Below are 15,013 nucleotides of genomic sequence, written 5' to 3' on the forward strand. Positions count from 1 at the left end.
AATAATAATAATAATAATCGTATGATGATACACGGCTGTGAGTCCCCTTTACAGGGAGGTACGGCACCATCTCAGTCCCCCCAAATTTTATTCGGGCTCCGGAACCAGCATAGCTGACGAATCAGACCTATGGCTGGGTCAGTATTCCTGACTATAATCCGTGTGTTCAATGGACCGGTTTGCCTGCTTGCAGGATGAAAGAACCCAGATAAACTGGTGGGAAAAACCCTGCTGTCCACGCCCAAGACCGTCTAACTTGGCTATGACTGAGAAAGATCCTTAAGCTCCTCACGTCATCGACAGGAATCGAGCCTAGGACACTCCTTCCCCAGGCATATGGTTGCGAAGCACATACATAACCACTAGGCTAACCATGCAGACTGCTCATTAAATATCTCAATTATATCCTCTGCAGCAGTTGTCCTTATACCATTTTCTCCAGTGTCATTCTACCATAATCATTCTTTTATTGTTTAGCTGGCTACATATCAAAAGAACTCCCTAGGATTTTTTTTTTACTTCATTAGCTAGCTGCTGTTTATACTAAACGTTTCCTACTCATATCAACGAATCATCCTTCTTGCCTGTTCTTTGTACTCCTCATGAAATTGATTATTACTACTCATCTTATGTTGCTTCCATAATGCCTTCTTTCTCTGTATAGTATAGCATAGTATGCTTAATCTCTACATTCATCCATTTCTGCAAATGGATTGCCAGCTTCCTGTCTGGACACACACTATGTGTGATGGTGGACAGCTCCTTATCCTCTCACCATCCAACTAATACTGGGGTTCCACAAGTTTCAATTCTCTCACTGACCCTCTGCCTACTGTATATCAATGACCTACTTCAGTTGACCTCCAACCCAATACACAGTTTTGCAGATGACAGCACATTGCACCCCTCCTTTCATTTGACAAACCCTACTCTACACGACTCACTTCAACCCACAGAGCATCAATGACCACTGCCCTTAATTCTGACCTCCAAGCCATCCTCCAATGGGGTTCAGATAACCTTGTTAAATTCAGTGCCTGTAAAACCTGGTTCTGTCTTATTTCTATAGTACGTTAGTACTGTAGAAACCTATAATATGTTAGTACCATATATGAGTAGTGGGTTGGGAAAGGAGAAAATTGTTTACATTTCATTTAAAAGCCTGTATGTTGTATTCCTTGGGAAATATGTCAGGGAGAAGACTGTTCCACAGTACATCAGTAGCAGGGATGAAGGAGGAGGAAAAGAAACTTGTTCTGTGATTTTCAAGGTGTACTGTGAAAGGATGTTGGGCAGCAGCTGTATGTGTTCCAATGGGCTTAGTGCAGAGTGGGGGAATTATTGATTCTATTTCAGATGAACAACATTTCCCATGAAAATATTTATAGAATATACCAACTGCAGAGACCAAACATCTATGTGAGAGTGAGGAGAGCGAGTTGGTAAGAGATGGATCATTTATCAGTCTAATTGCTCTCCTCTGTATTGAGTCAAGTATTTTGAGGGAGCAGCACATCACAATGATTTCTTGGGATTCTTATCAAATGCCTTTCTGATTTCAACCACATTTGCTTCCCTTGATGAATGCCCCCCCCCCGCCCTGATAAGGGTTTGTCATGAATTGATCCAGTTTCTTTGAATTTTTCATCCGGTTATTAAATTTCTGTGGGGAGCTTCCTTGTTTTAATGGGCAGAGAATCTTCTTCTTACTGCTGTTATGGACTTGAGCTCAACAAGCCAAAGGATGCAATTGACTTTTTGAACATTTGCCATCTTCAATCACATCAATCCAAAAAAAATAAGAAAAATGTAATGAAATAATAATATTCGTGCACCAGATATTCTAATAGTTATACTTTCAAATGATATTTATTACAACTTTCTAACTATGATACTTTTGAAACAGTTAAAGATCAAAACTGCATCAAGAATTATGGGAGACATCGTGTGTGTGTATATATATATATATATCCCTTACTCACAGAAGTCTTTGTATGGCTGGCCAACACCTAAGTAATCTCTTTAGGGTCACTTTCACCAACTGGGGTAAGATTTTACATCTCATTTGTAATGACATCCCCTGATGAGATGATCAAATCCAATACCCTCAATCTAATGTGCCTTCTGTTGCATACTGTCTGAGATTCACTAAAAGAAATCCTAGGGAATGTTTTTGGTATGTGGCCAGTAGAAGGAAGAATGATTATGGGAGTATGATGTTGGTCAGTGATAATGGGAGAATGATAAACAGTGAGGAGGATATAGTAGGGGTGTTTAATGAGCAGTTCATTAAAGTATTCCATCCTTATATGATTGTAACATAATACAGAACTTGAGAGCAGTGGGAATGAGGGGGGGGAGAGCCACTGATGAGGAATTGAGTAAATCTGATGTCAACATGGTCATAGGACATGGTATCACTGTGTGTCTTGAGGGAATTTTTTAAGGGAGATAACAACAGCTTCAGTGTACATTTTTAAAATGGGCTTTAGATTATCCCAGGTTCCAAAGAAATGGAAAGATGACAAAATTGTTCCACTTCATAATGAGGGTGATATGACTAAGGCTTTGAAGTGTAGGCCAATCTTTAGTGTACAGCATGAGTTTGCTAAAGGAAGATCGTGTTTTAGCAATCTGCTTACTTATTATAACAAGATGGTGAATACCTTGGACAAGGGGGATGTATATACAATGGTATATTTAGATTTTGCAAAGGCTTTTGATAGATTGCCACATGACAAACTAGTAGTTAAACTGGAACATTGGAAAGAGTTTAAATGGTGATATACAATTGTTTGCAGATGATGCTAAGTGGGAGAGAGTTATGAAAAGTAGAACAAATGTTGTAGCTGTGCAAAGGATCTAAACCAGGGGTTGGCAAACTTATTAGACCATTGACCCCTTCATGGAATCCTTGATCCCGCATCGACCCCCAACATGCTAAATAAATGAATAAATGTTTTCAGTAATAAATTTCTCAATTTAAAAATAATAATTCCTTTACCCTTTTACTTCATTGCTGCTTCTCAATAAGAAATATTTAAAGAAAATATTAAAGAAATTTATAACAAACATTAAAAATTTAAATCCCCTTTTGACCCCTAGACATTTATCGATCCCTTGAATAGCTACATTGACCACTTTGCCAACTCCCGATCTAGTTTGAATAGGGCGAGTGTTTGGAAATGTTAGTTTAATGTTGCAAAGTGTAAGGTGTTAAAATTTGGGAAGCAAAGATGGGATGCACAGTATAGGATTGGAGACGATATTTCAGAGAAGGTGAAGGAGATGAAAGATCTGAGAGTGATGGTGGATAGGGACTTGAAATTTTGTGGACATTTTGCAAAAATTGTGAAGATAACACAGAGGATTATAGGAATGTTGCAGAGAACACTAACGTGTAGAAGTAAGGATGTTTTGATTCCATTTTAGAAGATTTTGTTCAGGCAGCATGTGGATTACTGTGTACTGATTTGGTTGCCATATTTTCAAACAAGGAGATGTTGGAGAGTGTTCAGAGATGATTGACTAATTTGGTCTCTGGAATGTGGAGTATGAGGACAGATTGAGAGAATGCAAATTATTAAGCCTTGTGGATAGAAAGAAGAAGAAAGACATGATCGAGATGTATAAGATTTCCAGATTAGCATGGATGAGATGTTTTCAAAGAATATTTGGAGATAGAGAGAGAATGAGAAGCCATCCTTGGAAGCTGCATAAGGTGGGTGTGAAAAAAGGGGTGAGAGGTAGAATTTTTTCATGGAGAGTAATAAGTGATTGGAATGCATTGCCTGAGAGTGTGGTGCAGGGACAGTGAATGCATTTAAGTCTAGGTATGATGAGCTGTGCATGTGAGAGTAGGACCTCCCACGATGAGTCTCTTGACTTCATGTAGGTCTGTTGATAATAATAAATCACTCATTATGATCTCCCTTTTCCTATTTGCTTGGCTAATTTACTTTTGCATTTCATGGTTGGTACCCTCCACATTACCAGATATCTATAGCAACATCCTACTAAGTATTTCACACCATACTGCCTCAAAACCACTGCTGCTATTTTCTCTTTGCATCTTTACCTTGTACGAACATAACTCTTTTTCTATCACCAGTAGCATTCCACCTCCCTTTTTACTCTTTCTATCTTCAGGAAAAACATCATACCTTCCATCTCTATTCCTGTCAGGATGCCATCCTCATCCAACTATGTCTCACGTATTCTGACAATTTTTGGGTGAATGAACTCAATCAATGCAGCCATTTTATTTTCCTTGTTTCTGATGCTTCTAGCAATTATACAAACACAGCAGCTCATTCTTGGATCTATAAAAAGTTTCACTGATACCACTTATTAGTAAACAAGCAATTTATTGTTTGTTCTATAACCACTTATACTCATGGTTTCCCTCAATTTTTGACTTCTTGACACCTTCTTCTACCCACTCACCTCTGTAACTCCTTATACTATATATATCTCTCTGTGCATTCCAGGCCATCCCATTCATTTTTCTTATACTGTGTCTCCCTGTTCACACTGACTCCTCTATCCCATCCCCTTTTCCTCATATATCTTGCATTCCTTTTCTTGTATTCTTATCTCACCCACTACTGATGTGTAGCAATGGTGAGTAGTATGGTGGAAGTAAATGAGCATGAGAAGATGTGTGGCATGCACTGTGTGGTGCCTTTAATGAAGAGTTCTGGGATTCCAACCCCATAGAGATACCTGAATAATAATAATAACGTTATTCCTTGTTAATAATTAAATAAATATATTTATTTTTTCTTATTAATTATTTACATCCTTCAGGTCCTCTGGTGGGATATCAGAAAATTGAATGAACCAATAGATGCTCTTATTCTAGATCCAAATAAAACAGCTGATTGCCCAGCCTTAGATCAGGTGTATGGAGCTACGTGCCTAGAGTTTGAACCAAGCATGGTATATCTCTTATTTTAAATGTTGAGTTACTTAATCTTTATAAACTTTATTCTTATTATTTTAATGATATACATGGTATCTTTTTTACAGAAAATCAATCATACTGAACACAGAAGTAATTATTATACTATATTGTTATACTTTATCAAGCTGTTTTAATTTTCAAATATTTTAATTATTTAGGAATGCAATCCATTTTAATTATTTATAAGTGATGAATGATTGTAAAAAGAGCATCTGTAGCTCAATCAATTTTGATGATTTGTCAGTATGGAATGACCTGGATTCGAATCCTGCATAATACATGAAGAACTTTTATCAAGGCTTTTCATTTGAAGCTGAGTTAGCCAGTCTGATATGGAAGTCTGGATTTTTCTTCACAGAAACTCAGGCTTTTCATTCTGCAAACAGACAAACCACCTGAATAACACCAGTTGCCATAATGCATTGTTCAGGCAGGAATAAACATCCTATCCAAAAAGCATTGATTAAGTGTTAAAAGTTACTAGGCTGTGACAGACCATTGAGTCTGTACAAGCCTATACATGCACATACATGCCTATACATGCATGGAATGGAAAAAGTATAAAACTTGTACCTCATAAAAACTATCTAACACTACAGACTAAAAAATTTGTATTGAGTTATATTAGTCAGCATTTACATTTGTTGTTGCTGTATATAATCCTACTTTGAAAGGCAGTGATGGATGATGAGAAGATAATACTCTGTTATGATATCCTACATGTTGCTAGGATATCTTAAATAGAGTATTAAACTTCATATAATATTACCAGATATTAAAATTTTAGTTCATTACAAAGAATTCAAGTAAAAATTAATTACATTTATAAACTCACAATTATATTTATATGTATAAATTCAAAACTAGTAGGTGACTAGGCATCTGACTACAGAGTACTAATTCCTCTGAGTTGTTATTCTCAGATATCCCTGATGAGAACAAGGGATTAAAAAATAATGCCAAAGTTTTCATCTATTATACTGAAAATTCAATTGAAAATTCATTATTCTTATTTTTATTCTATAATAAACATTATTGCTGTTTGAAAACATAAATGTATCAAATAAAATATAAATCATTTGAATGTATTTTAGTTGTTTTTTTTTTTAATTGCTTTTTGCTTTATGGCTTTGAGAGTATGTAGTGCAATGAACAAGTGAGGATAAAACAGGATATTTAATGGAGTGTTACTTAGACCATTGAACATAGAAAGTAATGCATGGTAATGCATTACTTTCTATGTTCAATATTTAGATGGTAAATATTTAGACAGATTAGCTTAGAAAGTGTGAAATGAATCATTCTTATGTAATTCTTCAGCTATTATAATATAAACTATGTTAGAATACATTTTGTGACGGTGCTACATTTCAAATCTCAATTGGACATACCTCAACAGTGTGTGTGTGCGGGAGGGTCTTCCTTTGGACCTATTCACACTTTACATTTGCCTAAGCATACTCTTCATTCTGTTTTGATAACATCAGTCAAATATTGGACCATTCTTCCTTCAGCATAATTCCTGTTCTATGTACTGTTGTTGTTGTTGGATCTATGATGTAGCCAACACCTGATATTTTAATTTATTTCAAAGGTGTTCTTTTGAGATTTGTACTGTGTAAACTAGTCAGATTTTTTTCATGTTTTGTTCCTCAAAATGTGTTGCAGTAGAAGTAAAATATAAATAGGTTTGTTCCATAAAACTGCAACAATATAGGAAGCATTGCATTAAGGGATATGCAATACTTCTGTATAAACAGAAGTATTGCATATCCATTAATGTTGATCTCTTCATCCTTCCAGAACTCCAATGAAAACTCTGAGACCATACCACGAGTAAGTCTTCAGATCATTATCCCAGCCCTCAAACTTCATTTGGGAAAGAGTACTCAGACATAAAATTTTCTCCAGGCATCTCCACACCCATCTGTCCAAAGAAGACTGTAGCATGATTCATAACTCCATATTATAGGTCACAATGTTTTTTTACACATGTATCTACACATTTTTTTTTTGTGTCTCCCATCCACAAGGGTTTGTAAACTCTATAATACATTGGTAGTGGGGAAAGGATAAGGATTTTTTTTATCATTTCTTATAATTTCCTTTATTTTTGTGTAATTTTTATTTATTTAAAAAATTTTTTTTATGTAGTTCCCACCCACAAAAGATTATATTCAGGCAATGACAATCAAGGAAAAGAAGGAGTAGCCATAGTATTCAACACAAAATATGAGGCTAATCTTCTTGAATGGCAGTCAGTCTCAAGTAGAGTAATGTGGGCAAATATGAGAATGGGGAACTGGACAATGAGACTTATTTGTGCCTATGGTCCCACAGAAGGTTCTACTAAGGTAGAAGTGGAGGAATTTTTTGACGCTCTAGAAAAAGCAACTGACACAATGAAAAAAGAAAAGTTGGTCCTTGTTGGGGATCTAAATAGCAGAGTAGGAAATGATTGTAAGACATACAAAAATATTTTGGGAAAATTTGGAGAAAAGAACAAAGCTAATAATAATGGCAAATATCTGTTGGATTTCTACTCAGGACATGGACTGGTTATTACTAACACCATGTTCCAACATAAAAATGTGCACAAATTCACATGGAGAGAAGAGCAAGGAATAAGAAAAGTCTCATTGAATATGTTATTGTTGACGGTGATGTTTTCTCCCTGGTGCAGGACACCAGAGTGTACAGAGGATTTGAAATTGGAAGCGATCACTATTTAGTCTTGAGCAGGATAAAACTGAATTTCATATTGAAAAGAATAACATGTAAGAAAGTTTTAAAGCGAATAAAAGTTGAGCAGCTCTCAGATGTGAACTGTAGACTAAAATACACAAAGATTATTGAAGAAAAAATGAAATAGTTTGAGAACAAGAACCAAACCTTGGAGATTCAGTGGCAAACTATAATAAAATTAGTTTAATCCTTTATCCAAGTGTGAGCAAACAAAGTTTGCACCTGAAAGTATCTTCAGGACTGGGGTAAGGTGGTACAATACCAGTGCAACTCATTGCAAAGGTGGAGCAGTATCTCCTATAATGCAAAACACATCTCCTTGCGGATATGTCTAATGTTACACATTAAGGGAAGGGCCACTACCCAGACTAGTTTCGACCTTTATTGAGGTTTCTTCAGTGGGAGCCAGGCCCAAGTGGAGTTACCAGGCAGAAGCATTAGCAGGTCATCTCTACCTATAGGAGTTGCCAAATGGTGTGCCACCCTTTTTTAATAAATTACTCTGGGTAGTGGCCCTTCCCTTAATGCATAACATTAGACATATCCGCAAGGAGATGTGTTTTGCATTATAGGAGATACTGAGATAGGAGAGTTGGTATATCAGAAATAAGGGAGGTTAATTGTTGCATTGATTGAATTTATTTGATAGAAATAGTTGGACTAAGTGAAACATGGTTGGATGAGAATGATATCCTGATTGAATAGAAATAGAAGGTTGTGATGTTTTTTTGTGTGGATAGAAAGGGCAAGAAGGGAGTGGGGAGCACTGGTCATGATCATGAGAATTATGCCTACTCAGAGTTGAGATATAAAGGGAAAAATAGTTATAGTTGTTTTGAAGCAGCATGGTCTGTGGAAATTCAATGAGATATTTAGTTGCATGTTGCTGTAGGGCATGGAATGTGGAGGATGTGTGGACAAATATATAGGATAATTAGCTTAGTGAGCAGGAGATGAGTGATTTTAATTATGGTAATATTGATTGGAATGAATAGATAGCATCTGACAATAATAAAAATGAATTTCTTGAGCTCTTAAAAGATAACTCTCTTAAGCAATATTAATGGAAGGCATAAGGGTTGACCTAGATCTGATCATATCATCAGAAAATGTCTAATTTTCTTCAGGTTGGCATTAGTGAGCACGTGATGATTACTGGATTGTAGCTGGTCACATAAGAACTTTTATGAAAAAAATATATGAAGAAGTGATTTATGTGGTGATTATAAAATGACATAAATGAAAGGGAAGTGGAGGGGGGGGGGAAGAGACAGATGTGAAAAGGCTAAATTAGTTTTATTTTTTTTTATATTACTACAAGTCACAAATAGTTGCATGCTTATAGCACATTAGTGCCATGGGTGGTCCAAAGATTTTTTCAATTGTTATTCATTTTCTAGCTATTTTTTAATGTTTTTATTTATTTTTCACATTATCCAGAAACCTTCTCTACAGATCAAACACACAGATATTTTTGGGGCCACATCAGGCTTCCAGTAAGCGGGGGAAGTGGTTTCATACCAAATAGTGAAATTCCTCTCCCACCTAGAGATATTCCTAAACATCCATGCCTACTACAAGATTCAAACCCAACCCACAGCTCATCGTTGGAAAACAGATATGCTAATTATTATTATTATTATTATTATTATTATTATTATTATTATTAAACAAGACCTCATGGAGTCAAAGACTCATCTAGGAGGTCCTTTTATCTCACACACATCTCATCATACCGGGTCTTAAACACATTCAAACTCCCTGCAGACACCACACTCTCAGGCAAGGCATTCCAATCATTCACAACTCTGCACGAAAAAAACCTGCCTCTCACTCCCCTACTCACACCCTCTTTATACAGTTTCCAGGGATGACCTCTGGTTCTCCCCTGATCTCCCACTATTCGCTGTAGAACTTCTCCACCATTGATCCTATAGCAACCCCTTACCAACTTGTAGGTCTCTATCATATCTCCCCTCTTCCTTCTCTCCACTAGTCTCTGCAAATTACATCTTTTCAATCTTTCCTCATACTCGACATTCCAGAGGTCAGAAACTACCTTAGTCAGTCGCCTTTGGACCCTTTCCAACATCTCTTCATCCTTCTGAAAACCAGGTGACCAAATCTGGGCACAATAGTCCATGTGTGGCCTAATCAAAGCCTTATACAATGGAACAAGAATCTCCCTACTTCTACATGTCAGTGTCCTCCTCATCATTCCCAGAAGTCTTTGTGTTGTCTTCACAATTTTGGCGATGTGACCCCTAAATTTTAGATCCTTATCCACTATCACTCCCAGATCTCTTATTTCCTCTACTTCCAACAATATATTTTCACCAAGCATAAATTCTGCATCCCATCTTTGTTTTCCAAATTTTAAAACCTTACATTTTGCAACATTGAACTCACATCCCCATTTGCTTGCCCAATCACTCAATTTATTCAAGTCTTCTTGCAAGGCCACAACATCTTCACTACTCTTTATGGTTCGTCCCAACTTTGCATCATCTGCAAACAACTGAATATCTCCATCCAAATCTTCGCCAATATCATTAATATACAAGTTAAATAGTAATGGCCCTAAAACAGATCCCTGAGGCACTCCACTAGTGACTTTCCTTTTCCTGGATATTGCACCCCCATACACAACTTGTTGATACCTATCAGATAGCCAGTCTCCAATCCAATGCACTAATCTAATATCCAACCCCATCTGCTCTAGTTTGACTGTCAACTTATCATGAGGCACTCTATCAAAAGCTTTTGCGAAATCCAAGTATATTACTGTGTATCCTTCTCCTCTGTCCAAGGAAGCAGTCACTTTATTGTAATAAGTAAGTAGATTACTAAAACACGACCTCCCTTTAGCAAATCCATGCTGTCCATCAAAGATTATACCATTGTTGTCAACCCAACTCTGGATCCTAGTTCTCACAAGCTTCTCCAACAACTTAACCACAACACCTGACACACAGATAGGCCTATAGTTTGATGCTTGAGTTCGATCACCTCCTTTATGAAGTGGCACAATCTTGCCCTTCTTCCACTCTTTAGGGACTTGACCAAGTGCAAGACTCGTATTAAAAAAATATGTCAAGGCAGGTGTCAACTCTCTGGCACATTCCTTCAGAATACGCGGTGATATATTATCAAGTCCCACAGCCTTATTTACATCTAGTTTACTCAACTCCCCAAACACCTCTTGCTCACTTACAGTCAGTCTCTCCTCCCCATCATCAACTGCTCTTAATCTCTCCATGAAGTCACATTCACAAGATTGAAAGATCTTTATGAACTGCTCATTAAGTATCTCCACCACACATTCTGCAACAGCTGTCTTTATACCATTTCCTCCAATCAATGTCATCCTTCCATAATCATTCTTTCTTTTGCTGGCTACATATCGAAAGAACTCCCTAGGATTCTTTTTAGCTTCATTAGCTAACTGCTGTTCATACCTCTCTTTAGCTACTCTCACCAACCAAGTCACTCTCCTTGCCTGGTCTTTGTAGAACTCATGAAATTGGTTACTTCCACTTCTCTTATGCTGCCTCCACAATGCCCTTTTTCTCTGTATTGCATGCTTAATCTCTTTATTCATCCATCTCACACCTAACTTATTTAACCTTCTCACCCGTGGTATACATTTAGACATTGCATCCACTAAATATTTTTTGAAAATCCCCCAAGCTGCATTGATCTCTTTTCCAGCTAACTCCTCATTCCATGCTACACCTGCAAGCTGTCTCCTGAGCTCTTCATAATCACCCCCCTTGTAGTTCCACATATACCCTTTTTTCACAGGGGTCCTTGCACTGCTGGCAACCACCCAAGTAATCACCTCATGGTCACTTTCGCCAATTGGTGGATGATTTGATACCTCATTGATAATTACATCCTCCGATGAGATGACCAAATCCAAGACCCTTAATCCTCTTGTGCCCTCTGTTACATACTGTCTGAGGTAGTTATCCCTCAAAAACTCAAGAAACTCATTTTCTTTACTTCCAGTTGCTATCTCTTCATTCCAATCTATATTGCCATAATTAAAATCACCCATAATGATCATCCTTTTCTTATTTGCTTGGCTTATTTGACTATACATTTCACTATCACCACCATCCACATTACCAGGTCTATAACAACATCCCACCAAGTATTTGATTCTATTCACCTCTATCTCACACCATACTGCCTCAAAACCACTGGCCCCATTTCCCCCTTGTATCTCTACCTTGTATGGACATAACTCTTTCTCTATCATCAATAGCACTCCCCCTCCCTTTTTACCCCTTCTATCCTCACGAAACACATCATACCTTTCCATCTCTATTCCTGTCAGGATGTCATCCTCATCTAACCATGTCTCACTTATTCCGACAATCTCTGGGTGCATAGACGCAATTAGTGCAACCATTTCATCCGCCTTGTTTCTTATACTTCTAGCATTGGTATACAAACACAACAACTCATTTCTGGATCTACAGCTAGTTCCACTGATACCACTCACTCGATGTGATCTCTCCATGCTGGACTGGGGCCATTTCCCTTTCTGCTTCTTCATTTTAGAACCCTTTGCAATTCCATCTGTTTCCTTTTGATCCCTGATCATCCCATTACTTTCCTGCCTACACATTCTCTCACCTCCTCTTGGAGCATCCACCTTTCTCACGCTGTGTATCCCTGTCCACCCTGAGCCTCCCCGTTTCCCTGTTCCTCTTGCACACCCATTCTCTCATTATCTATACTCATACCACTCACTTCCACATTCATTTCCACTCCTTCAATCTCTCCTGTCTTACTCTCCTGCTCTTCCACATCACTCCCCTCTCGATCTGATTCATTCTCTCTATTCACTTCTCTACCTTCCAGCAGCAGTCTCTCCAAGCGACTCACACCATAACCACTCAAATGCAGTCCATCGCTCCCATACAGCTCACTTCGTCCCTCAAACTCATTCCACACATTAACAAACTGTACTCCCATCTCCTCACACATTTCAGCCAGAATATCATTCATAATCCTTGCTCTCCGCCTCATTTCACCACAATCATACCTAGGCAACACACTGACCACCCTTCCTGTCACACTATTCTCCTTTATCTTTCCAAGCAGTCTCCTGACATTCATTCTGACATGCTCCTTGTTCTCTCTCAAATCATTCGTACCAATTAATACAATTATCTAATCACTGGCCCAAGCTGAACAAGCATTAAAATCAGTAAAAGATAGGAATAAAACATGAATGAAGAGGTTAAGCATACAATCTGGAAAAAAATTATTGAGGCAGGACAAGATAGTTAGTTATAGTTAGTTGCATTATAAGTACAAAGAGTAGACTAGGAATGTGAAAGTTGGTAAGTACAGCAAAAATGCAGTATAAGTAGAAATTAGCCAGTTAGGATAAAAAGAATTTGAGCAAGTTCTTTTGAAATCTTGCAAGCAGAAGAAGATATTACACAAGTCAAGATATTAAAAAAATTTAGAAAGAATATTACAGGATACTTTTCTAGAAGGAAGAAACTGGCAAAACACAAATGGAGAGACAGAAAGAGAAAAAGCATTATTTATAATAAAAGAAGAAATTTTAGATGCAATAAACCAAATGAGCTTATCTAAGTCACCTGGTTATGGTGAACATCCTACTGAACTGTAGAAATATCATGGCATAGCAGCCATGAATTTCTTGCTTGAATGTTTTAACCAAATATTATATACTGGTGAAATACCAGATGGCTGGAAGACAGGCATCATAATATCAATTTCAAAAAGGGAGATAAACAAAGGTGTGAAAATTATAGACCAATAACATTGCTAAGCCATAGCTACAAAATCTTTATACACATTATCCAAAAATAGGAATGGGGGGAAGGGTACTGCTGATGATAGCCGATGAATTGCAGCCAAAAAGAATAGGAGATAGGCAGGAGGGTGGCTGGTCATTTGAAGCAGTAAGGCAAAATATACATCTGGTTGTTGCTATAGGCTAGGGAGTTCCACGGATGATCTGCAAGTCACGCATCACAAAATTAGTACAATGAGTACAGGTTGAGTGATTATTATGGGGGTCTTCCATTATGAAGATATCGACTAGAAGGAAGAAAGATCACATGGCAGGAAGGAAATGGCAGAGAGATAATTACTTGAGGCAGCATGTGATGGAAGGGACTAGAGGTGTGAGAGTATTGGACCTTGTCATGCAATCAGAAGAGCTATTCATATTCTGGATGCAAAAAGGTAAGTCAAAGGAAATGATTATTTTGGTTGGTACAGATGATTTGATAAGCAGGAAGTATTCTATCAGGGAGGATGTAAAGGAGTTATTAGAAGAGACAAACCTGAAGACCGAAAAGGTGAAGATTGTAAGTCTTCTACCATGCTATGATAGAGATGAACTGAGGAGGAGGGTGTTGGGAGCTAATGAATCTGTACGTAGATTATGCAGAAGGAATGATGTAGGATTTGTTGATCTGTGGTCTGTGTTTGATGGAAAGAAGGATTTGTATTTAAATGGTTTAAGTATTAGATGTCTGGAGAGAGCTTTGTTCACAAGCATGCTGAAACACAAATTGAGGAAATATTAAGCAGTTAGGATGGAAGCAAGCAAATCTGTATGAAGGCATTCATGAAGCAAGTGTGGAATCTAGTCTCTCAAGAAAAAAGATTGAATGTCAATAGTCAATTCAGGAAGTAAATGTGGGGTGGGGGATTAAAGGGATGCTGCAGTTTCTATATACAATACTAATGCCAGAAGTATCAGGTACAAGAGGGAGGAGTTTTTGGCATTCGTTAGTGCAATGTCACCAAAAGTTATACAATAGGGACTGAATGTGAAGGGTTCAGTATTTTCAGGGAAGATAGGATGGGAAAGGGGGGGGTACTGGTGATAATAGCAGATGACTTGCAACCACAAATAATAGGAGACACATGTGACGGTGAGAGATTAACGCCAATAAGACAAAACATGCAGTTGGTTGTTGCTATAAGCCTGGGAGTTCCACAGATGATCTGGAAGACATGCATTACCAAATTAGTACAATGAGTACAGGTCAAGTGATTATTATGGGGCATTTCAACTATGGTGACATAGACCGGAAGGAAGAAAGATCACATGGTAGGAAGGAAATAAAATTTATACACCTGCTAAGAGATAATTACTTAAGGCAGCCCTCCATGTGGGGCACCTGTTTGTGGTGGAGGGGCCTCCCAGTGATGGTACTGGCCCTTTTCATTCTTCCTCTTTTTCTTTGCTTTTCTTCCCATATTCTTTGCTTTTCTTCCCATATTCTTTGCTCTACTTCT

General features: G+C 37.6%; 1 protein-coding gene across 1 annotated transcript in view; it reads left to right on the plus strand.

Annotated features, from left to right (window-relative positions):
• Nucleotides 1-15,013, plus strand: part of LOC150097228 (dynein intermediate chain 3, ciliary-like) — a 177,219-nt gene that overhangs the window by 96,738 nt on the left and 65,468 nt on the right. The window contains exon 7 of the mRNA XM_090407622.1: nucleotides 4,810-4,941. Coding sequence (XP_090263748.1) covers nucleotides 4,810-4,941 — 132 coding nt within the window. The remainder of the gene's footprint in view (nucleotides 1-4,809; nucleotides 4,942-15,013) is intronic.

The sequence above is a fragment of the Typopeltis vanoorti genome, chromosome 17, assembly GCF_054136105.1.
Source record: "Typopeltis vanoorti isolate ZY-2024b chromosome 17, IOZ_Tvanoo_1.0, whole genome shotgun sequence".
NCBI classification, from domain to species: Eukaryota; Metazoa; Arthropoda; class Arachnida; order Uropygi; family Thelyphonidae; genus Typopeltis; species Typopeltis vanoorti.